This window comes from Carassius carassius, chromosome 47 (genome assembly GCF_963082965.1).
Source record: "Carassius carassius chromosome 47, fCarCar2.1, whole genome shotgun sequence".
NCBI classification, from domain to species: Eukaryota; Metazoa; Chordata; class Actinopteri; order Cypriniformes; family Cyprinidae; genus Carassius; species Carassius carassius.
Window position 1 is genome coordinate 5473514 of NC_081801.1, and position 24401 is coordinate 5497914.

General features: G+C 37.2%; 1 protein-coding gene across 4 annotated transcripts; it reads right to left on the bottom strand.

Moving 5' to 3' along the window:
* Window positions 1-537: 537 nt before the first annotated feature.
* LOC132130974 (transcription factor TFIIIB component B'' homolog) lies at window positions 538-20718 on the bottom strand. Of its 4 annotated transcripts, none has more exons than XM_059542881.1 (28): window positions 20565-20718; window positions 19580-19842; window positions 16785-17472; window positions 16106-16218; window positions 15882-15944; window positions 15612-15785; window positions 15371-15504; window positions 15187-15281; window positions 14443-14497; window positions 14199-14339; window positions 13936-14109; window positions 13730-13778; window positions 12968-13127; window positions 12710-12816; window positions 11861-12239; window positions 11067-11198; window positions 10821-10857; window positions 10063-10155; window positions 9298-9958; window positions 8860-8996; window positions 7093-7235; window positions 6693-6982; window positions 6337-6490; window positions 6218-6251; window positions 6012-6101; window positions 5363-5753; window positions 1445-1670; window positions 538-1359 (listed from the first exon to the last, which is right to left on the bottom strand). In XM_059542881.1, the coding sequence occupies exons 2-28, from the start codon at window positions 19834-19836 to the stop codon at window positions 1270-1272; spliced, it is 5067 nt and encodes a 1688-aa protein (XP_059398864.1). In that variant the 5' UTR covers window positions 19837-19842; window positions 20565-20718; the 3' UTR covers window positions 538-1269. The 4 variants fall into 4 exon arrangements, with proteins under 4 accessions (XP_059398864.1, XP_059398865.1, XP_059398863.1 ...); XM_059542882.1 differs by having other exon boundaries at window positions 538-1356; window positions 6012-6104; XM_059542880.1 differs by having other exon boundaries at window positions 6012-6104.
* Window positions 20719-24401: the final 3683 nt, after the last annotated feature.

Sequence of the window (24401 nt, forward strand, 5' to 3'; positions counted from 1 at the left end):
CCCCAGTTCTTCGTATGGGTGGCGCCTGAAGTTTGGAACACTGAAACAGCGCCACCATTACTGCGATTAAGTGAATATAATAACTTTCCGAGGGCATCAGAGCTTCTCGAGGGCATGCCAAGCGTGTGGGCGGAGCTTACATGAAGCAAATGTAATTTGTGTCACATGTAAATAACGTAAACGAGCTGCTGTTCAACAGCAGTTTGAACGTTAATTTGCACAACACTCAAAAAACTTAACGGACATTGTCTTTAAAATACAGTTACGAAGAAAATACAAGACTTTATTTAAACTCCATGCTTAAAAACAAAAAGAACTAACGTCTTTGTCGCTAAACACAAAACACATTTTATGTTAAATTTAATTGCTATTAGATTGTATTATATTTCTGTGCAATTAAAGCACACTTATCCACACAAGGTAGCTAAAAATATATATTTTATTTGCATTATTTTATGAATCTAGTAATTTTGTAAATTCTTAAAAAGAAATTATTCCTCATATTCAGACAGATAGAAAACTATTTGAAATTGAACCTTTACAACATACTGTAATGTTTTAATTAAAATATTTACAAAAACATACAAGTAAAACATTTGCTTGAGAACCTTTGCATACACATATGAGAAGCAAATATGTACAGCATAAAACTGAAAAATGGTTAAGCTTTGACTAAAAGCTGAATACAAAAATGCTACAAAATAATGTGGAGAAATGCATGTAGACAGCATGGAGCTAAAAACTGAACAGTGCTTATTTAAAATCGAGGCTTGTTTTAAAGCTGCTAATTAAAAATAATTTTATATATATATAAAGAAAAGCCAAATAAAAAAAAAAGCATACAAAAATGCCATTTTCAGATAATAATAATAATAAAAAATAATAACAATTGGTGTAAGAAAACTGGGAGAAATTAACATGTTGCTGATTCAGAACTATGAATAAAATTTAAAACAACAACAAAAAATTCAGTTCAAACATGAATCGTATTTCAACTTTACTTTTACACAAAAGACTGCAACTGTATCAAAAACATAAGAAAATTAATACTAATTTATCCTTAAATAAAAATATAATAGCATGAAAGACATCATTACATCGACTAAGTTACTGAGGTACGTTTTCACTGCATCTCTTCATTTGTGGTTCTTTATAAAATGTCCTGGTAAAAACTTCACATATTCACACGTCTATACATCTGCCTGATGTCAAACTATATTCCTGACTATTTAGTTAATTGTGACTGGTTCGTTATTTCAACTGTTGGCCTTAATCCATGTCTTCTAGCTCATCAACTTCAGTAAAGATGTCACTGAAAAAGTACTTGGAGACACTTGTGGGTTCTTCGTCTGAGTTCTGCTGAGTGGAGAGAGATATAATCCAGTTTAATTAATGCAAATACACAAAGTGGCCATAAGTACTGCAATATCTGACCATATGATACCTCGATGACAGACGCAGTGGTGAAAGCAGGGGTCGGAGAAGGCCGCTTTACTCCAGGGTTGGTTGGAGTGGTAACAGGTCCAGCCACTATCCGTTTTCTCTCAGGACGTGCAGTGTTGACTGATGGTTTTGGGGGGCCTGGTTTGGCCCCTCGATGAGGTGCTGGGGGTCCTTGTGTACTCTTAGAAGAAATGAAGGACAGGAACCCCTTGGGTCTTCTACCAGGTCTATAGAAGACATTCAAATTAATACAAATTAATGGTAATGTCAAAATATCTAGAATATATTTGTCAAGAATAAAATAAAAGCCAATGTCAATTCACTGTCCTGCACTGGACATATACAGGTGCATCTCAATAAATTAGAATGTTGTGGAAAAGTTAATTTATTTCAGTAATTCAACTCAAATTGTGAATCTTGTGTATTAAATAAATTCAATGCACATAGTTTGAAGTAGTTTAAGTCTTTGGTTATTTTAATTGTGCTGATTTTGACTCACATTTAACAAAAACCCACGCACTATCTCAACAAATTAGAATACTTCATAAGACCAATAAAAAAAAATTGTGAATTGTTGGCCTCCTGCAAAGTTTGTTCATTTACTGTACATGTACTCAATACTTGGTAGGGTCTCCTTTTGCTTTAATTGCTGCCTCAATTCGGCGTGGCATGGAGGTGATCAGTTTGTGGCACTGATGAGGTGGTATGGAAGCCCAGGTTTCTTTGACAGTGGCCTTCAGCTCATCTGCATTTTTTGGTCTCCTGTTTCTTATTTTCCTCTTGACAAGACCCAATACATTCTCTATGGGGTTTAGGTCTGGCGAGTTTGCTGGCCAGTCAAGCACACCAACACCATGGTCATTTAACCAACTTTTAGTACTTTTGGCAGCGTGAGCAGGTGCCAAATCCTGCTGGAAAATGAGATCAGCATCTTCAAAAAAGCTGGTCATCTGAAGAAAGCATGAAGTGCTCCAAGATTTTTTGGTAAACAGGTGCAGTGATTTTGGTTTTCAAAAAACACAATGGACCAACAGCAGCAGATGACATAGCACACCAAATCATCATAGATGGTGGAAACTTAACACTGGACTTCAAGAAACTTGGGCTATGAGCTTCTCCACCCTTCCTACAGACTCTAAGACCTTGGTTTCCAAATAAAATGCAAAACTTGCTCTCATCTGAAAAGAGGACTTTGGATCACTGGGCAACAGCCCAGTTCTTCTTCTCCTTAACCCAGGTAAGAAGCCTCTGACGTCATCTGTGGTTCAGGAGTGGCTTAACGAGAGGAATATGACAACTGTAGCCAAATTCCTTGACATGTCTGTATGCCTTGTCCATTCCTTGTGAAGTTTACTCAAATTTTTGAATCAATTTAGGTTGAGAATCCTCATAAAGCTGCGGCTCTATCGGTTGGTTGTGCATATTTTTCTTACATACTTTTTCCTTCCACTCAACTTTCTGTTAACATGCTGGGATACAGCACTCTGTGAACAGCCGGCGTCTTTGGCAATGAATGTTTGTGGCTTACCCTGAGTGATCAGATGAATTGCATAGTCCTTCTTTGCCATGAAAATTAACTTAATACCCAAAAAAACCTTTCCACTGCATTTCATTGCTGTCTTTAAAGGACCTGCTGAGATCATTTCAGTAATCGTCTTGTTAACTCAGGTGAGAATGTTGACGAGCACAAGGCTGGAGATCATTATGCCAGGCTGATTGGGTTAGAATGGCAGACTTGACATGTTAAAAGGAGGGTGATCCTTGAAATCATTGTTCTTCCGTTGTTAACCATGGTGACCTACAAAGAAACGCGTGCAGCCATCATTGCGTTGCATAAAAATGGCTTCACAGGCAAGGATATTGTGGCTACTAAGATTGCACCTAAATCAACAATTTATAGGATCATCAAGAACTTCAAGGAAAGAGGTTCAATTCTTGTAAAGAAGGCTTCAGGGCATCCAAGAAAGTCCAGCAAGCGCTAGGATCGTCTCCTTAAAAGGATTCAGCTGCGGGATCGGAGTGCCACCAGTGCAGAGCTTGCTCAGGAATGGCAGCAGGCAGGTGTGAGCGCATCTGCACGCACAGTGAGGCCAAGACCTTTGGAAGATGGCCTGGTGTCAAGAAGGGCAGCAAGGAAGCCACTTCTCTCCAAAAAAAACATCAGGGACAGATTGATCTTCTGCAGAAAGTATAGTGAATGGACTGCTGAGGACTGGGGCAAAGTCATATTCTCCGATGAAGCCCCTTTCCGATTGTTTGGGGCATCTGGAAAAAGGCTTGTCCGTAGAAGCAAAGGTGAGCGCTACCATCAGTCCTGTGTCATGCCAACAGTAAAGCTTCCTGACACCATTCATGTGTGGGGTTGCTTCTCATCCAAGGGAGTGGGCTCGCTCACAATTCTGCCCAAAAACACAGCAATGAATAAAGAAGCCACTTAGTGATCACTTTTGCCTTAAGGCATTCGGGGACCAGAATGTTGAAATTTTGGGTCCATGGCCTGGAAACTCCCCAGATCTTAATCCCATTGAGAACTTGTGGTCAATCCTCAAGAGGCGGGTGGACAAACAAAAACCCACAAATTCTGACAAACTCCAAGAAGTGATTATGAAAGAATGGGTTGCTATCAGTCAGGATTTGGCCCAGAAGTTGATTGAGAGCATGCCCAGTCGAATTGCAGAGGTCCTGAAAAAGAAGGGCCAACACTGCAAATACTGACTCTGCATAAATGTCATGTAATTGTCGATAAAAGCCTTTGAAACATATGAAGTGCTTGTAATTATATTTCAGTACATCACAGAAACAACTGAAAGATCTAAAAGCAGTTTAGCAGCAAACTTTTTGAAAACTAATATTTATGTAATTCTCAAAACTTTTGGCCATGACTGTACTAATTCAGTATGGACATAAATGAAATGATATGAAGCTGGAGATTGTGGATTCTGTTTTATATTGTGATAGACCAGATATTTTTTATAATTTAAAGCAGTTTGCTAGTTTGCAGTTTTGGAGTTATCCACTTTCAAAGACAGTGTTTAGAACACACACACAAAAAGCGGCTTGTATTGAGGTGGTTCATCATATTTCAAACAACATAAATAATACTATTTGTCACAAGCAGCTTTTAATGTAACTTCAAAGTGTTTTCTGTAAAATGATATAAAGATATTGCATGTATTCCATGGCAAATAAGCATTGGGACACAACAAATTTTGGCAGGTGGAAATTGTACACAAAAAGGGTATTATTCCTTCCTTCAGTTGGAATAGAATAACTTTTGCATAGATTATGATAGAAAGAAATTTCCTTTTTCCTCTTTTAGTTTACATCTGCTGGAAACACATAAAATAGGTCTGAAGCTGCTAGGCCCTTCATTGCCTGTGCTATACAATTTCAAACTTCAGTTTATAAAAAACAAAATCAAAAAGCGCCTTATTTTGTCCCTATTTATTATAACACAGACAACATATAAAATCATTTTAATCCATCTCAACAGTGTTTTATGTAATTTCAAAGGGTTTCCTGTAAAATGATACCAAACTTTTTCATGTACACCTCTGTATGTAGGTATGGCAAGCTTTTAAATTTAGGTAAGAACATTCCAGGCGGAAATCCCCAAAATAGCATTTGGGCTTAACTGGTTAAAAGAACAAAAGACTTAAACTACTTCAGTATGTGTGCACTGAATTTATTTAATATACGAGTTTCACAATTTGAGTTGAATTACTGAAATAAATGAGCTTTTCCACAACATTCTAATTTATTGAGATGCACCTGTATGCTGAATGAAATCCAATATTTGTTTCTTACTAATGTCGGGGTGCTGATTCCAAAAATAGTGCTCATTTTGCTCCATATATATACTGTATATAGTTCTAGCACATTTGACGCACACATTTAGACAAAATTTAGAGCCACTCACCTTGTAAGCGACCCACTTGTAGCAATAGGTGTGATTTGACTGACACCTTGCAAGTCTGATCCACTTGCTAACTCAAACGTCTCTTTGCCTGAGAGGTCCACTTTTCCCATGATTCCTTCCTGGACAGACGCTTCAGGGACAGGTGAACAAGTTTTATCGCTGGTTGCAGAATGATCTGTAGTTGCTCCTCTCTCTGAGATTGTGGCTGATATCGAGTTGTTGGTTGATGAGATGACAGCAGGCAGAGTTTGCTCTGGAACTGATCTTGTCTTTTGTGTTGAAATGGGTAATGAGGTAGTCTGTTTCAAAGAAAGCGCTGCTGTGTCCTCTTTAGCATCAACACCTTGAGCATTTCTCCTTGAAACGGGGGTGGGTTTAACTTGCAGCTTTGCTAAATACAAAAGAAAGAGCTCACTGGTAAAACCCATGTTATGTCTTGCAATCTTTCTTTAAAAAAAAAACATAAAAATTCCAGTTAGAAGAAAGTAAATAATCGTGTGACACTGAAGACTGGAATAATGGCTTCTGAAAATATTTCACAATATTACTGTATTTGTAATCAAATAAATGTTGCCTTACTGAGCATAAGGGACTTATTTCAAAACATTAAAAAATGTTTTCGACCACAAACTTTTGAACACTCCTTTACCTCTCCTTGTTCTTTCGGGTAGTTTTCTTTTCTTCTCCAGATGTTCCTTATCATCAGTCCCCTCTGCCACAAGACTTTCCAATCCTTCCACTGCTAACACATAAAGAAATTGGGTTATAGGGCAGTGCAATGCATGAACAGATGTTACAATCCGTGCCATATATGCTCATTTTTAGAGTATAATGATGTGCTGCAAATGTTCTCACCATGATGTTCTGTCTGACTCTCATCTATGGTACTCTAAGAAGGAAATGCCCTCACTATTAGTCACATATCAGCATTTATCAAGCATTTATAGTGCTTAAAGTCAAGATGCATGTTTTACCCCCTGAGATGTGGAGGCTGGTGTCTTGCGTTTCAGTTCTCCTTTCACTGATTTGTCCACAACCCTCCATTCACTTTTCTTTTCCTCGTCCTCTGACACAGGAACTAAAGCATCTGTGATCAGAAGGTGAGATACCTCCCTGCTCTCACAAGCACTGAAATTAAGAGGAATGTAAGGGGGAAAAAAATCAAACACAATAGGTAGAACACGGAAACATTTGCATTGGTTTAGACTTAAATGTGCATTTATTTGGCTAACAAAATCTCAACCAGGAGAAACAAGGACAAAACTCACAACATCATTCGAATGTTTATTTATTTCTTCCCAAGTGTTTTACAGCATCAGATAAAGTGTACCTTTGACCATGAGAATGCGACTCGGGCGCTGCCACAGAAGGGAGGGGCTCTGTCTGAAAGCCCGCCCCCTCATCTAAATTGGGTGGGATTTCTGTGAGAGACAGTATAAACACAGGTTCCTCGGGCGTGGGCTCAGCAGATGTGTCTTCTGATTCACATCCATAACGATTCACAGTGGCGTCTTCAAAAACTTCCTCGGGATTGGTTCTGTTGTTCTCATCCAGCATGACTACAGTTTTCTGTCTGGATTTGTTTTCAGAAACAACTGGCAGGGTGACATCTTTGACGGTCTAAATTACAGAGACAAAACACAATATACTTATTATATGTCCTTAGTAACTATTGTACCTGTCGAGGGTTAAAAAAATATAATTTTACACAAATTTAACAGGTATTTTACCTGTATTGATTCAACGCTCCAGGTCACCACTTGTTGAGCTGTGCTTGTGAATACATCAAGTTCTGTGGTGGCTACAGCATCCTCTTCAGGACTTTTAGTGAAGTTTTTTGTGGAAGATTCCACAGCTGGCTTTTCATTTAAAACTGCAGGGAAATGTTTGCAAAAATAAAAATAGATATTTGTTTTTGTTTTGACATTTGTGCTTGTTTTTATTTCTTATTTTAAAGGGGTCATCTGATGCGATTTAAAAACAAATTTTCTCTTTGAACGAGTTCTTGGTGCATAAAGAAGATCTGTAAAGTTGCAAAGACTAAAGTCTCAAATCCAAAGAGATATTCTTTATAAAAGGTTAAGAGTCAACCACGCCCTCCTAAAAAGCCTTGTTTAAACATGCCCCACACGTCTACGTCACAATGTGGCAACATTTGCATAATGCCGCCTAAATGTTCACGCAACGAAAGAAGGTGTAACGTTTGATTCTCGCTGTTGCCGCTGGCGCAATGTCGTGGTTTCATTGTAAAAGCGTTCCAAAAGAGGACACAACTAGAAATCAGTGGTTAAGTTGTATTTACAACACAGTTTCAGAACAGTTCAACCCAAATATACAGTTGTGTGCAGTGCATTTTATGGAGGACTGTTTTCTTAACCTGTAGCCTACAATGCGTCTGTGGCATAAAACTCACAGCCTGTAAGTAAATTTGTTTTTGTATTTAAAGAATTTGCCACTGATGATTCAAACGCAAGTTTTGAGCAGTGTAGAGTAGCGCTTGTTGTTTGTCCGATCACAAATGCAAAAATGGTTTTATGTTTACGTGGCGCCATATGCAACGCAATGCGTTAAAAGACAGTACAAGTCATTATAATCAGTAATTATGTCCCCACTGGATGCTACAAATGCCTTGTTTGTAATGGGTTTTATTGGTTTTGTCTCATAGTGCTGGGAGACTGCACCACAGTATGTTGGTGTAACAATTCCATCACACGCTAGAGGCATTTGGCTAATCACAGCGCATTGGATATCTGGCCAGTCATCATATACCTCACTTTTTTAGAACAATGAGCTTAGTAAAAACTACACGTTTAAGAAAGGCGGGGCATAGAGGAGCAACAATAATGTACATTATATGGAAAATAATGTGTTTTTTGAACCACATGAACACATTGCATTTGCACCAAATACACAAAAAAATGTTCTTTTTATCAACGTCATATTACCCCTTTAACAATCATATCACAGTCATGAAAATGAGAATGTAAATATATAAAAAATATAAATACAAAAAATTTGTCGTCAACTGATATGTGTTTTTTGACAACTGATGCCGATATCTTGGACAGCAGGGGCGGATAGCCGTATAAAATCTATATGATTTTTACAAATTATTATTAGTATTTATAAGTATTATAATGTTTTCCTTTCTATTACTAATAGGCCTAATATAAAACTAATCGTTATAATACTTTCTGTATACATAAATTTCTTTGTTTAACCATTCTCTGATTATTAGACAAACTTCTATCCGTGTTAGACAGAACTGTTAACGGCGTCAACAAACGAGAGATTGTGAGCACTCTGCGCTGTCAAAATAAAAGTCCCGCCTTGAACACATCGGCCAAGCAGAAAAACTTATTGGCCGATGTTGATATTTGAAATGAAAAATAACAAATATCGGCCGATATATCGGTCAACCACTACAAAAAATGTATATGCAAAATATAAAGATAATAGATACTACATAACAGAGGCTCGGTTTTATATAGTCTTGCCTGTTGTGGTTGATGTGGTGCTGTGTTGTGTCTGTGTGCGCCTGGATGTCTGAATCAGGTTTGGTTTAGGTTTGGGTCCGCGGCACCTCCTAACAGGTTTAGAGGGCTCATCTGATGTGCTCTCAGACTCACTCACACTGAAAAACACAACATACAGACATTTCATTTTGACAAATACACATAAATATCAGCCTCATTATGGAATCTGAACTGTTGCAATTACAAGTGCTGCTTTTAGATATTAAAGGAAACATTTTAATGTGCAAACGATTCTATCCTTCCTATTTATTGTATTTACTAATACAAATTAATTCAAATACATTTTAAAAAGATAAAAATCACTAAAATGAGAACACAGACCAACAGTATCAGTGAAAATACATGGACAAATCATTATTAAAAACCATATAAATGAGTGGTATACAACACTTTTAATACCTTTTAGTCAGCTGTGGTTCTAATCTCACTGCTTCTTGTTCATTTATATTTTCCTCTGGGATTATATAATTATTCTTTCTTTTTAAAGATGAGACTGATCGATTATCTTCTTTAGTCACTGTTTCCGGAATGACTTTGGGACTGTCTTCTCTTCTTTTAGATGATAGATCCGGCTGTAGTACCTCAGTGTGGACGGTAGAGGAGTCTGGCAGGTGATCCACAGGGACAGAGTCTTCTTGCATGGGTTGTGTTGCATTTTTATCCTGTTCTGTGGAAGATGGATCCTGAGAGGTCCCAAAAGAACCTGCAATTTGCTGCAGTGGAGCACGTCTGGTTCTCAGACCTTGACCAATATTGGGTTTGGGTTTGGAGAATCGCCCTCTTTTACTTGGTGGAACCTGTGTCTGTGTCTCATGTTGAATGGGACGAGGATGATCTTCTTCAGTTGTCTGTGATTTGATAGGTTCCTCATTCCGGGTGGGGGTTACTTCAGAAGAAGGTTCTGGAATAATAGCTTCATAGCTTGAAATTTCAACATCACCTTTTGTCTCTGACTCGCAGCTTACAGAAGAACCGGACAGGATGGCCGTTTCTGTGATAACTTCCTCATGGACGAATTCTTCATGTACAATGCTTGACTGTTCAACAATATAATTTCCACCTGAAAAAGATTTTGATCAATCATCTAAGGAAGATTTCAAAGTTGATTCGAAGGAAAGTGTTCATCTGGATTGAAGTAAATAACAGGTTGAAGATATTTCTTACTTGTACAGGGCATTTCTGATGTCTTGATCATCTGAGCTGAGTTCCCGATGGTCAGAAGAGTCTGGGCGGCTTCATTGTTGATCTCTTTACATACTAAAAAAAAAGAATAGTAAAGCTTTTGGGTAAATTGGGGGATGTTAACTAATTTAATTTTAATCACACAATATTCTTTAAAGTTTGGATAGCATAATATGCAAATTCTAAATATAAAAGTAATTTAAAAATACTGGAAATAATAATACTATATAATTTATAGTGGGTACAACACATTTATTATTGTTTTTATTATTAGTTAAACGATCATGTGAAGTGTAATAAAACAACTCATATACATTAAAAAATTAATGAACAAATAAACAGTTTTATTCAATAAAAAAATCTGACTTCTATCAGTGATTTTTTTTCCCCCCGTTTGATTACATAAATGCATTTTTCATTATTTGAACAATAATTACAAATTATCATAAAAAAAAAAATCTGCTTAATTTGATTGTATAATTGTTTATTTTTATTATTATCAACTATATACATGGAAATTAAATTACAAAGTATTATTTATGTTTATTTTTTGTTTTATTTTTTCAAAGAAAACGGTGCTTCTATCTGTGCATTTTTGCCCAATTTGATTCTGGAATTTAACTTTTCAGTGCATACTGGAGACCTGAATATGATAACTACAAATAAATGCATGGTTAATTCATATAATAACAATTCATGTGGCAGATTTTTTTTGTTCATTGGAAAAGCTTTCACTTTACCCTCCATGTGGTCTGGGTCAAGGAACTCAATGACGTCCTTCAAAACAAATCAGACACAAGTAAGTACCATCTCATCAAAACAATACAAAAACATTCCAATTCCAAAGTGAAGAAACTAGATTAATTTTCACTGCAGATGACAAGAAAAGCAAAATGTATGTGCATTCATGATGGAACACCAGAACATGTACCAGTTTACCAATGAGGAAACAGAGATGTGACAGAGATGATGTTGGAGAGACTTACAACAAGCAGGTCCAACTGGTGTTCACAAGGGAAAGGACCGACAGGCACCATGGCCTGCTCACAAGACAACTCGTGGCACAAAGCATTCTGGGATGTGCCCAGGATATCAGGCACATTCACAGAAATGTCCAGCTGGGAGCCAATTGGAATGAGTAATAAAAGAGGGAAGGACAATGAAAGGTAGGAGGGTTGTGAGTTTATGATATGACACGCAGACATTTATGGAAGCCCGTTTCCGCCACTGAATAAAAAAAAAATAAAAAAAAGGTTATTGCGACTTATTATGAGATATTAAGTCAGAATTCAGATTTTTTTTTCTCAGAATTGTGAGATATAAACTTGCAATTGTGAGTTATGAAGTCAGAATTGCTATATATTAAGTCACAATTGTGAGATAAAAACTCGCAATTCTGACTTTTTTTCTCACAATTAAGAGTTTATATCTCGAAATCCCCCCCCCCCACACACACACACAAAATTGGACTTTAACTGGCATTTGCGAGTTTGTATCACACAAATCTGATTTTTTTTTTAAGTTGCAATTACCTTTTACCTATTTTTTATTCAGTGGCAGAAATGGGCTTCCATAGAAATTAATACAAACAAAATAGCAAAACAAAAATTAACATCACTCTTTGAAAACCAACCTTAACAACACAATTTATGCAAAAAGAAAAACTCAATTAGGCTCAAGCTGGGGAGTTTATGAATGGAACAAACACACTGATGGCAATAATATGTGAAGAAGGTGGTCCCACTAGGGTCCTCTATCTTATTAAAATACATAAACATACCTCTTCCATGGTTTCTTCCACCTCTGAATTAACAGGCGGTAGAGGGCGTAGACTCATTGGCACAAACGCTTGGTTTTCCTCTTCAGGATTTGAAGGAAAGTCTTCCTGGCTCAGGATAGATTCTTCTACTTCCTCTTCTCCCTCATCCTCATCATCATCTTCAGTTCCAGAGGCAAGTAAGGTCACCAGCCTAGATTTTCCCCTCCTAAGCATGCCCCGTTTCAATCTGGGACCTGGTTTTAATTTAGCTCTCCTGCCAGAAGCCTTGATGCCCTGACCATGAAATCTGGAAGACACAGGAAGATCAGAGAGCTCTTCCTCATCTTCCTCTGCCACTGCCTGAATTACATGCCGAGAGAGCTTAGGGATCCTTCCTGACCTAATTAAAAGAGACATAATAATTAGCATGACTACCAAAACTGAAAGAACTAAATAACTACAACTATTTAAATTTATTTTTAGTAATTGAAAGTTGCAACAAAACAAAATATACATATTAAATATACATATTAAATGTTCAACTTGTTGAACAACTTAAATGAAATTAGAAATCATGCCCAGGTTAGTTCAGTTTAAGCTGAAGTACTAAAACTAAACATAAATGTATAAATACATTAAAAATAGATTGCATTGTTTAAAAAATACAATTGACAAAAGCACATACAATTACTAGAACTAAAAAATATCTAACAAAAACTCAAAATATAAAATATAAAAGCTCATTTAAAATATTAATAAATACTATAATAATAATAATAAAAATACATTACTAAATAATAATAAAAAAAAATGCATAGTTGCATTGAGATTCCTAAACATAAATAAAATTGTTTAAGGATTCTCACATACCTGGTTGGTTTATTAAATATATGTTCTTGTACAGCACTCAGGTCAGGTTCTTCCTCTAAATCTTCTAATTCCAGGAGAACTGCTGACTGCTGCTTCTCTTTTATAGCCTAAAAAAAAAAAAAAAGAGTAAATTATACAAATTGTCAGACAAAACAAGTTCTTCTGTACAAAAATCACACATTAGTGTACTGTACTGACTTTGTACAGTAATACACTAACACACATAAAACTAATGGATCAAACAGCTGATAACATCACCTTGGGGTCCATCATACTCCCCTCCCCGAGTGAGGTCCTGTCCTCCTGGGTATTTCCTCTGGGCACAGGGTTCCTGTTCCCCCATCCGCGGCTGAGGTTCGGGATCGCCCTCTGGGGTCGACCTTTGAGCTGAGCTGGTTTAATAGCAGGACTCTTGTATCTTATAGAGACAGTTTCATTTTCAGCCCCCAAAAATTGTAAATTAAAACTTAAAAAGTAGTGCAGATATTATATTACTGTTCAAAGGTTTGGGTTCAGTAATATTCCTTACAAATAAATTAATACTATAATTGGTCAAAGAACATTTTTCTTTTAATAAATGCTGTGGTTTTGATCTTTCTACTCAAAGAATCATAAAAGAAAACTATTTTTTTTAAAGCAGCACAACGGTGTTCAGCATTGAGGATAATAATAATAATAATAATCAATTTTATTATTGATTAAGCACCATATCAGCATATTAAAATGACTGAAGGATCATGTGAAACTAAGGACTGGAATAATGGCTGATGAAAACGGTTCACATGACTAAATGGCATTTTAAAATCTAAAAACCTAGAAAATAGTTTAAAATAATTGAAATAATATTTCATAATATTAACAGTTTACAGTATTTTTGTTCAAATAAATGCAGCTTTGGTGAGCATGAGTGACATCTTTTAAAAGCATTACAGAATGGTAGTGTGCATGTAAATGCATCTTTAAATTGAATAATGTGAGATATCTATAATCTTTCAATAATGTATTTGAGTTCATTCTTACCTGTCATCAGAAGTAAGATTTTCACACTCCTCAGGTTCATCTACTGCAGCTACAAAATATATAAATAAAACAGAATTGAATTCAATATTTAAAAATATATATATAAATATATAAATGCAGTAAAGTCTTATGGAGCATAGGCTCTGATTTCCAATTCAGCTGGACTTCTACATTTTTTTTTTCAACTGTTCTATCTTAAAGCATACTCTCTCCATCTATCCTCTTGATTCTCCTCTCTGGAGTATTTGTCCCTCTTCCTCTGCGTTTCTTTGGAGTGGTATCACTTCCTCCATCATTTGAGAGGTCCTCGTTCTCCTTTTCTCCAGACACCACATCACTGTCTGAATCCGTTGAAGAGTACAATTCCTTTCTTGTAGCCGCTGCATCAGAAAACATTGTAAGAGTGTATGAGAACTTTTCCAAAAAAACTATGAATCATAAACAGATGGACAGACAAAAAAATACTGACCTCTCACTTTCCTTTGGACTCTCCTCTGTGCTTTAGCCAACTTAACAAGCTCTTTGTTCTTGTTTTTCTTATTTTCCTCGTCTTTTAGGATCTGCTCCATTAATTTTTTGAAGAAATCTAAATCCAAACGCCGCTTCTCCTCTGAAAACATACTTCATTTTCAACCAAGTGTCTTAAAACGTAATATAATAAGGAGCCAATTTCATTTTTAGAAGTTTTTTAAAAGAGAGAAAAGGTCTCTTACTGAAAGCTTTATCTATTCTCCATGAGTTATTTCTCTCCTCTTTCTTGAACTTGTTCTGGAGGAATAAGAGAACACCAAAGATAATGGTATCAAGATGAGCTGGTACTTCATGGAACCAAACCAGCATATTGTCTGGAGACTTGAGTAACGGCTGCTGAAAATTCAAATTCAACTAATCATAGCCATCAGAGTAATAATTTACTAAATATATTAAAATATTTATTTTAAATTGTAATAGTATTTCATATTAATTGTATTTTACTCAGTTTTTTAAAACAGGGGAATTCAGGGGGAAAAGGAGGTTGTGGCCTAATGGTTCGAGAGTTTGACTCCTAACCCTAAAGTTGTGGGTTCGAGTCTCGGGCCGGCAATACCACGACTGAGGTTCCCTTAAACAACCCCCATCCAAATAACACACACACACAGCAGTGAACACACACACCACAATGAACACACACACACCGTGAACACACACCCAGAGCAATGGGCAGCCATTTATGCTGCTGGCCCCAGGGAGCAGAGCACGAATTCTGAGTTTGGGTCACCATACTTGGCTGTATGTCACTTCACTTCACTAAACAAACAAATACAGCTAAGATGGGCATAAAAGACATCTTTCTTTCTTTAAACATTTACAAATCTTTCAAACGGCAAACTTTTAAACAATATTGTAGATGGTGAAATCAACTACTATATCAAGTATGCAAGTGTTCAGATCATGAAATACAATGATTTTGCGACCACCTTAATCTCCATTCGAGCTCGGTGTGGAAACAGCTGACCAATCATGGAGAAGTCTGTCCCCACCATGCTGATGGCCAAGTAAAACATTTCAGTCTCTGCAATTAAAAAAAAAAAAAAAGATCCTACATAAACTAAATATACAACACATTTCAGATTAAGAAGTGCGTTTTGACTAACTTCTGACCTCCACTGGACCAGGGTTTGGTGTAGGTGCCCTTCCTAAAGCTGGAGTAGGTTGTGGTAGAGCCACGTTCAAATATGGGATCTCTGTCTTCTGCTGGATTGGGTCCTTTCATTCTTGACACCTGGACTGTTAAACTACACACACCCGCACAACAAAATAAAAAGCTGTTCACCTTCACTTCTACTAAAACGATTTCTCTAGGTTCTGGATTACATTTCTCTAAGATCAGCAGCTCACTGACCTCTCCTCGTCTATAATCAGAGAACCATCCTCCGCCACCTTCACCCTGGGCACTAGAAGAGGCTCTTCCTCCTCCAGCTGGGTTTCTTCTGTTCTTTCCTCGTCTTCTTCTTCATGACCATCATCTTCTACAACCACCTCCTGGACTGATGGAGCAGCTGGAGTCTTAGAAGGCCTGAAGGGAAAAATCATCATTCTATATCATTACAGAGAAAACACTTTGTTCCATTCAGAGTTGCACCAAGGTGACAGACAGAGTGATCAGGCTTACGCTGGTGTAGAAGAGTCATCTAATACGGTCTCTGAAGCTTTCTGCTCCTCTTCTGTGAAAGACCTGTACAGAAGAACAAGTCAGGGTTTGATATAAATCAAGGCACAGAAGATCCTGTCATTAGAGGTTTGTCGTAATCGCTGCACAGCATTGCAAACCCAATATCAACACTTCCATTTCCATGCACTTCTAAAACACAAAGAGGGTTTAAGACTGGCACATACTTCATTGGGTTGGACACAGGGAGGTAATAGATCAGCTCTCTCATGGTCATTTTGGTGTGGTCTTTGGGTGCCTTGCGTTCTCTGATTCCCAGCTTGGGTTTCTTTTTGTCTTCCTAGATTTAAGAGGCAATGGAGAGGCCAGTATAGCATATTAAAAACACTGAAATATTTCCTCTATTAAACTGCGATTCAATGAAAATCTTATTTAGCCTGGGATTAAACAATCTATACCAAGAATAGGGTTCACATATAAAATATGTACATATAACACAATATATGTACAATAAATATGTACATACAAGTTACAACATTAGCAAACTTTGCATAACCTGCATAAAACCATTATACAGATATGCAACAAAGCAAAGCTGTGATTACCAATTAGTGTTTAACTTCATAAATGTGATTCCATATATTTCTTTAAAATATACACTACTATTAAAAAAAGTTTTTATTTTTACTTTTTGGAATTTGTATTTTGCATTAAATTGCTCAAAAATGATGGTTTTACAATGTTTCTAAAACTTATTTTTCAAATAAATGCCTTTCCAAATTCTGTCTGAATCTATCATGGCTTCCACAAAAATATTAAGCAAGCTGTTTTAAAATAAAAAAATGTAAAAAAAATTAGAACACATCTATATACTACTATACACTAATAAAAAAAACACATACACACCTTTTGTTTGTGCATTTCTTTTTTAAGAAGTTCCCGAAGCTTCCTTGCCTGAGCTAACCTGAGCATGTCTGCTGGGTCGTTCAGAGATTTCAAGGAATTTACTATCTTTGATGGCGACTTAATTTTCTTAAGTCTCTCTCTTAACAGATCCATTTGGCTTTGGCCCGGGGGCGGCCCAGAATCACTCTCCTGCAGTACAACCACGTCTTCCACAGCAGGACGAGCAACAGGGTTTTCATGAACCAAAATGGATTCAGGTTGAGAAGTTATAAGGGGATGCTGGGACTCCCCTTGCTGGACAGTCAGTGGCACAAGAGTGTCCTCCAATACCCCATCCTTTTGCGTCTCTGTCTCTGTGTCATTCTGCAGTGGGGCTGCAGGGATGGGCTGAACGTTGGCCTGTCTGCCTCCTCCAGAAGGTCTCCGTCTCCCAGGAAGTCTGGGGTTGTTGACAGGCTCAGGTATCTGAAGGGAAGACTCTTCAGTGGAGGTTGAGTTTTCAGGGTCACTGGGTGTTACTGGTTTTACAGGGGACTTGGATGGGGATTTAGGAGTCCTAGATGAGGCTGGGGAGGCTCGTGGTTTGGCCAGGTTGGGCAGAGCTGCGAAGCGTTTCCTCCTCTGAGGGCCAGAAGTCACAGAGGTGCTTGTTGAATCCTGGGCATCAGAACTTTTAGAAGCTGCATTCCTGTTGTGACCCAAAGCATTAGTGTTAAAACATACAAAAGCCCTTGCATGAAGTAATATGCCTCGGAACAAAAATAATTTTGAGAAACAGACCAAAATTTAAGAGTAGTTTACATTAAACTTCAAGCAGATTTAGCAGTATCCTACAATGTGACATGCTATAATTTAATCAAATTAATCTTCTGTAATCAGTAATTATTAGACATGTTTTTTATGACCTAATATTAACTGACAACTTGATTGGACATTTTAATTTTTTAAGATTTATTTGATAAACTTGAAACTTAACAGTGAATAAAGTCATTAAAAAGTGAAACCTTTTTATTAAAAGCTGCTTTACAGCTGAATTAATATTAGTTTAAAAATTGTAAAAACATTTGCAACATCCTTAAAAAAAATTTACATATTATATATGTATAAAATATGCATATGAATAAAAGTTTCAAAAACTACCCTGATGTCTTTATTTCAACAGCATGATTCTAAATAATAAATATACAACCCGAATTCCGGAAAAGTTGGGACGTTTTTTACATTTTAATAAAATGAAAACTAAAAGACTTTCAAATCACATGAGCCAATATTTTATTCACAATAGAACATAGATAACATAGCAAATGTTTAAACTGAGAAAGTTTACAATTTTATGCACAAAATGAGCTCATTTCAATTTTGATTTCTGCTACAGGTCTCAAAATAGTTGGGACGGGGCATGTTTACCATGGTGTAGCATCTCCTTTTCTTTTCAAAACAGTTTGAAGACATCTGGGCATTGAGGCTATGAGTTGCTGGAGTTTTGCTGTTGGAATTTGGTCCCATTCTTGCCTTATATAGATTTCCAGCTGCTGAAGAGTTTGTGGTCGTCTTTGACGTATTTTTCGTTTAATGATGCGCCAAATGTTCTCTATAGGTGAAAGATCTGGACTGCAGGCAGGTCAGGTTAGCACCCGGACTCTTCTACGACGAAGCCATGCTGTTGTTATAGCTGCAGTATGTGGTTTTGCATTGTCCTGCTGAAATAAACAAGGCCTTCCCTGAAATAGACGTTGTTTGGAGGGAAGCATATTCCAAAACATGCAAGCTGCCCATACCGTATGCACTTATGCACCCCCATACCATCAGAGATGCTGGCTTTTGAACTGAACGCTGATAACATGCTGGAAGGTCTCCCTCCTCTTTAGCCTGGAGGACACGGCGTCCGTGATTTCCAACAAGACTCGTCTGACCATAAAACACTATTCCACTTTGAAATAGTCCATTTTAAATGAGCCTTGGCCCACAGGACACGACGGCGCTTCTGGACCATGTTCACATATGGCTTCCTTTTTGCATGATAGAGCTTTAGTTGGCATCTGCTGATGGCACGGCGGATTGTGTTTACCGACAGTGGTTTCTGAAAGTATTCCTGGGCCCATTTAGTAATGTCATTGACACAATCATGCCGATGAGTGATGCAGTGTCGTCTGAGAGCCCGAAGACCACAGGCATCCAATAAAGGTCTCCGGCCTTGTCCCTTACGCACAGAGATTTCTCCAGTTTCTCTGAATCTTTTGATGATGTTATGCACTGTAGATGATGAGATTTGCAAAGCCTTTGCAATTTGACGTTGAGGAACATTGTTTTTAAAGTTTTCCACAATTTTTTTTACGCAGTCTTTCACAGATTGGAGAGCCTCTGCCCATCTTTACTTCTGAGAGACTCTGCTTCTCTAAGACAAAGCTTTTATAGCTAATCATGTTACAGACCTGATATCAATTAACTTAATTAATCACTAGATGTTCTCCCAGCTGAATCTTTTCAAAACTGCTTGCTTTTTTAGCCATTTGTTGCCCCCGTGCCAACTTTTTTGAGACCTGTAGCAGGCATTACATTTTAAATGAGCTAATTAAGTGGATAAAAGTGTAAAATTTCTCAGTTTAAACATTTGCTACGTTATCTATGTTCTATTGTGAATAAAATATTGGCTCATGCGATTTGAAATTCCTTTAGTTTTCATTTTATTAAAATTTAAAAAACGTCCCAACTTTTCCGGAATTCGGGTTGTACAAAACTACTCTTTAATTAAATGCTATTGACGTTTATTATTAAATTGAAGGTGTCAGACTCACTCTCCATGTCTACTAGTCTCCAACTGGTCTCTAGGGCAGCTACTCTGAGACGCTTCCTCATTGGTCGGATCCAAAGCGGTTATAGAAGAGTCAGTCTTCAACTTCTCAGCCGTGACATGTGACCCCTCAGATGAAGCGGAGCCAGCAGAAGCCTGGGGAGGCTGAACATTATCTACAGATGCATCTCGAGAGGCTGTCTGAGCTCTGCCTGTTGGCTTTACATTGGGCCGAACACTGATTCTTGATCTGCGCATCATGTTTCTCTGTAAAGAGGGAAAAGCATATACAGAGGATGAATATATATATATATATATATATATATATATATATATATATCCATGTGTGTGTGTGTGTGTGTGGGTGTGTCATTATATATATATATATATATATATATATATATATATATATATATATATATATATATATATATGACACACCCACACACACACACACACAAACAGACATATGCATTAATAGTTTGGACAAAACATCATGCATGCATGCACGCATACATACATTATATATATATATATATATATATGCATGGAATATACTGTCATGTAAGCTAAAAGTCCTTCCACGGGTATTAAATTAATTTTGACAGTTGAAGGTGGTCAAGAAGTCCCAGATTCGATTAAATGTAACAGACCCATTATATGTCTGTAAAATTAATAACAACAACAAAACAGAAAAATGTGACAACTAACGTTACTACAGTGATGTTTTCAACATTTCAGTTCATTGACATCAACATTTACGTGCTACTTTAAATACTTCCAAAGCACAAATATTTAGTTTACAGCTACATTTCTACAAAGCTGAATTTCTACGGGTTTTGTTTTGTGTTTTTTCCAACTGGTCATTGACAGGGTCCTGTGCCGTTCAACTTCGTCCTTTAAACTCATAACCTAGTCGGTTTAATAGAGCAAAGTTGCTTTCTACTACTTTACAATGAGTTTAAACCCGTGACATATCAAAAACTTACTTAATTTGGTAATCCAGGGTGATTTTATAGTAAAATCTTCAGCGGCTCACGTCCTCCATGCTTGCTGTTTGTTACTGGGCATGCGCACTGTGAGGCCCGGAACGAAAGTTTTTCTCCCGATTCGCGGTTTCCCCCGGATGATTTTCACAAGCGGACATGTCTTCTTCTTCTTCTTCTTTGTTTTTAACGGCGGTTGGCAACCAGCTTTTGGTGCATTACCGCCACCTTCTGCTCCGTAGTGTGAATCAGACAATATGCTTACAATCTAGTTTCCACATAAAAATAAATAAATAAATAATAATAATAATTTTATAACACCTAGACAAAATCATTCATTACCCAACACACTTTCCCATATCCCTGTTTATCCTCATAATCTATTAAACAAACCCGTTTCCCTTAAGAAAGTTAACAATATTCTAACCTGTGCTCTGTCACCTATGCTCAACAATCCTTTTAATGTTAATTCCTGAACCCCTAATTCCCTCAAATTATTCTCCATTGTCACTCTCTGTTCCTCATACCTCCTACATCTTATAATTATGTGCTCCACTGACTCCTCTTCTTGACACCACTCACACAAGCCTGTCTCGTGTTTTCCTATCATTTTCAGTGATTTGTTTAGTGCACCGTGCCCCAACCTTAATCTTTTCATTACAGTTTCCTCTCTCCTGTACCCACCACCTAACCTAGTTATTTTAACACTCTTTTGAGTTTGATATAAAAGCCTTCCTTTCTCCTCTCTGTCCCACCTTTCTTGCCACATTTGGTTAGTTTTTTCCCAGATTATATTTTTGACCTCTGCTTTACTTATTTTAATTTGCATTTCTATATTTCCCTACGTTAAAGCCTTCTTTTCCAATTCATCCACCTGCTCATTCCCTTTCACCCCTACATGTGCTGGAACCCACATAAATTGAACCTGTCCTCCTTGATTTGCTATCCTTGTAACTATTTGAAGGTCTTCATATAACACATCCTGACAGCTTTTTGAGTGAAAAGACCTTAAACTCACTAGGACTGATGATGAATCAGATAATATCAGCACCTTTTCTTGTCTTGTTTTTTCCACCCACCTTAAAGCAACTAATACTGCTACCATTTCCACTGTGTAAACTCCTAAAAAATCTGATGTTCTTCTATTAATTCCTATTCCTTTTGCAGGAATTGCCACCCCATATCCTGTCACTCCTGTCTCAGGTTTCTTAGAACCATCTGTATATACATGTATGAATTCTTTATAATCTTAATTTATGTGGCGCTTGAATGCACTTACCAAATCTACAAATTACTCGACTAAAATTATCTCCGTTATATCTTGCATTCTCCCATGTCTCCTGCAACACTACTTTTGTGGGGTGGAAATCATTATGTCCCTGCAAATTAGCCCAATAGTTTGTCATCAACTGCCTCCTTCTTAATGCTAACGGCATTTCTCCCATTTCTACATGTAGTGTAGGTACTGGTGAGGTTTTAAAAGCACCACTACACACTCTTAATGCCTGTGCCTGAATCATATGTAGTTTCTTTAATAAAGATTTGGCTGCTGACCCAAAAGCTAAACTGCTATAATCCAACACCGATCTTATCGGTGCCACATATATTGTTTTTAACGCAGAGCAACTAGCTCCCCATTCCCTACCTGTCAAACATCTCATCACATTAATTACTTTTTTGCATTTTCCTTCTATTTTCTTTATATGATCTGCCCATGTTAACCGTGAATCGAAAATAACTCCCAAAAATTTGAATGTTCCAACCCTTTCTAATTCTTTCCCATGCATATTTAACTTCATCCCTTCCTTAATTTGTTTCCTGGTGAAAAAGACTGTTTGTGTTTTTTCTATTGAGAACTTAAACCCCCAATCATATCCCCACTCCACCACCTCATCAATTGCTCCTTGTACTTTCCTGATTGCATGCTCCATATTCCTTCCCCTTTTCCACAAAGCTCCATCATCCGCAAACAATGACCTCCCTATATCCATTGGCACCTTTGTGAAGACATCATCAATCATGATGATAAAAAGTAGTGGGCTAATCACACTGCCTTGAGGCGTTCCATTGCCCACATCGTACTGACTTGACATGTCTGACCCTATTCGTACTTCAATTTTCCTTTCAAAAAAAATTCTTTATCCAATTAAAAACTCTTCCACCTGTTACGTCCGGAGACGAAGTCTTCATTGATTTATATTTTAATGTCTGTTTCTTCTTTCCGTGTTTTTTCTTGGATTTTTCCTCAAACTGCCTGGCAGGTAGTTGATTGCTTCCAGCTGTACCTGCTTACCAATCAAGAGAGTCCGAATAAAAGCAGAGCTCCAGCTACCAGAGAAGAGAGAACGTTTCCCCAAGAACTTTCTCCATAGCGTTGCCCGTGTTCTGCCCAGCCTGTTGGTGGTTGTTGAGCTGCTTAGTGTTCTGCTTTGGTATTGTAGTAGTTTTGTTTGTTTATCCATTGTGATATTCTTTAATACTTACCTTTTTGTTTGTTTTAGTTTAAGAGATTTGTATTATCCTTCACTTTTTAGTTTGTTGCTTAGTTTGTAGCTGCTATTATTAACATCTCTCTTAGTGGCTACTTTAAAATTTGCCAACTTGTGTTTTGTTTACTATTTTTGATTTGGAAGCTGTAGGGAGGTGGATGCCATTTCTGTTTAACCCTGTTTTCTCCTGTTTTTGGGCTAGGAAGGGAGCTAGGGTACAAACCTGGTCTTTTTTTTTTTTTTTTTTTTTTTTTTGGTGTTTTGGCCTTATCCTCTCCTGAAGTTAATGCTTCCTTTCTTTTTTTTTTTGTACGTGTTCCACGAGCTGTAAAATAATAAAACATCTTTTTCTGGACAACTTGTGGTGCTGTGGCAGGACTCAGAGCAACGCTCTTTAAAATATTTTACTTTTGTTGCGTCCACATTTACCCCTAGACATATGCGGGACGTGACACACCTACACCCATCAAGTGCAACTTTATTAACAATCCTGTCATGTCAAGCTTTTTCTATATCAAAAAACACTGTAATGACTGATTCCTTATTGGCCTGAGCCTTTCTTATTTCATTTTCTAGTCTTATCACTGAATCCATGGTACTCCTTCCTTTCCTAAAACCACTTTGATAGTTTGCTAGCTTTCCACTTTTTTCTAGTATATATGATAACTTTTCTGTTATCATCCTTTCCATAATTTTGCATACATTTGATGTTAATGCTATTGGCCTATAACTGGAGGGTTTAGAAGGATCCTTGCCAGGTTTTCTTATTGGAACGACTACTGCCTCTTTCCATGCATTCGGTAATCTTCCCTCCTCCCACACTATTATAAAGGTGCAGCAACTTTAAGAGCGCTCCTTTCCCTAGATGTTTTAGCATCACATCGCATATCTGATCTTTTCCTGGAGATGTTGGTTTATCTCTATTTATTGCTCTCATTAACTCTGCCATATTAAAAGGTTAATCAATTTTATCATCAGTTTTTTTTCCCTCCAGTCTAACATACCTGGATGCTGATCCATTGTTCTTTCCTTTCTCACTTTGCGTACTTCTGAAAGGTTATCTGAACTGTGAATTTTTACAAATGCTTTAGCCATTATCTCTGCCTTATCCTTATTGGAGATTGCTGTTCCTTTCCCTAGTAATTATAGCTGAAATTTCCCATTCCCTCCGTACTCTTCCCATCCTTTTTATCATTCCCCACACCTCTCCCACAGGTGTTGATCTTCCTATCTCATTGCAAAATTTCTTCCAACTTGCCCTTTTTGCTTGACGTACTGTTCTTCTCACAATAGCCTGCGCCGCCTTATACTGAATCAAATGCTGCATGTTATGGGTGTTTTTTACTAGTTT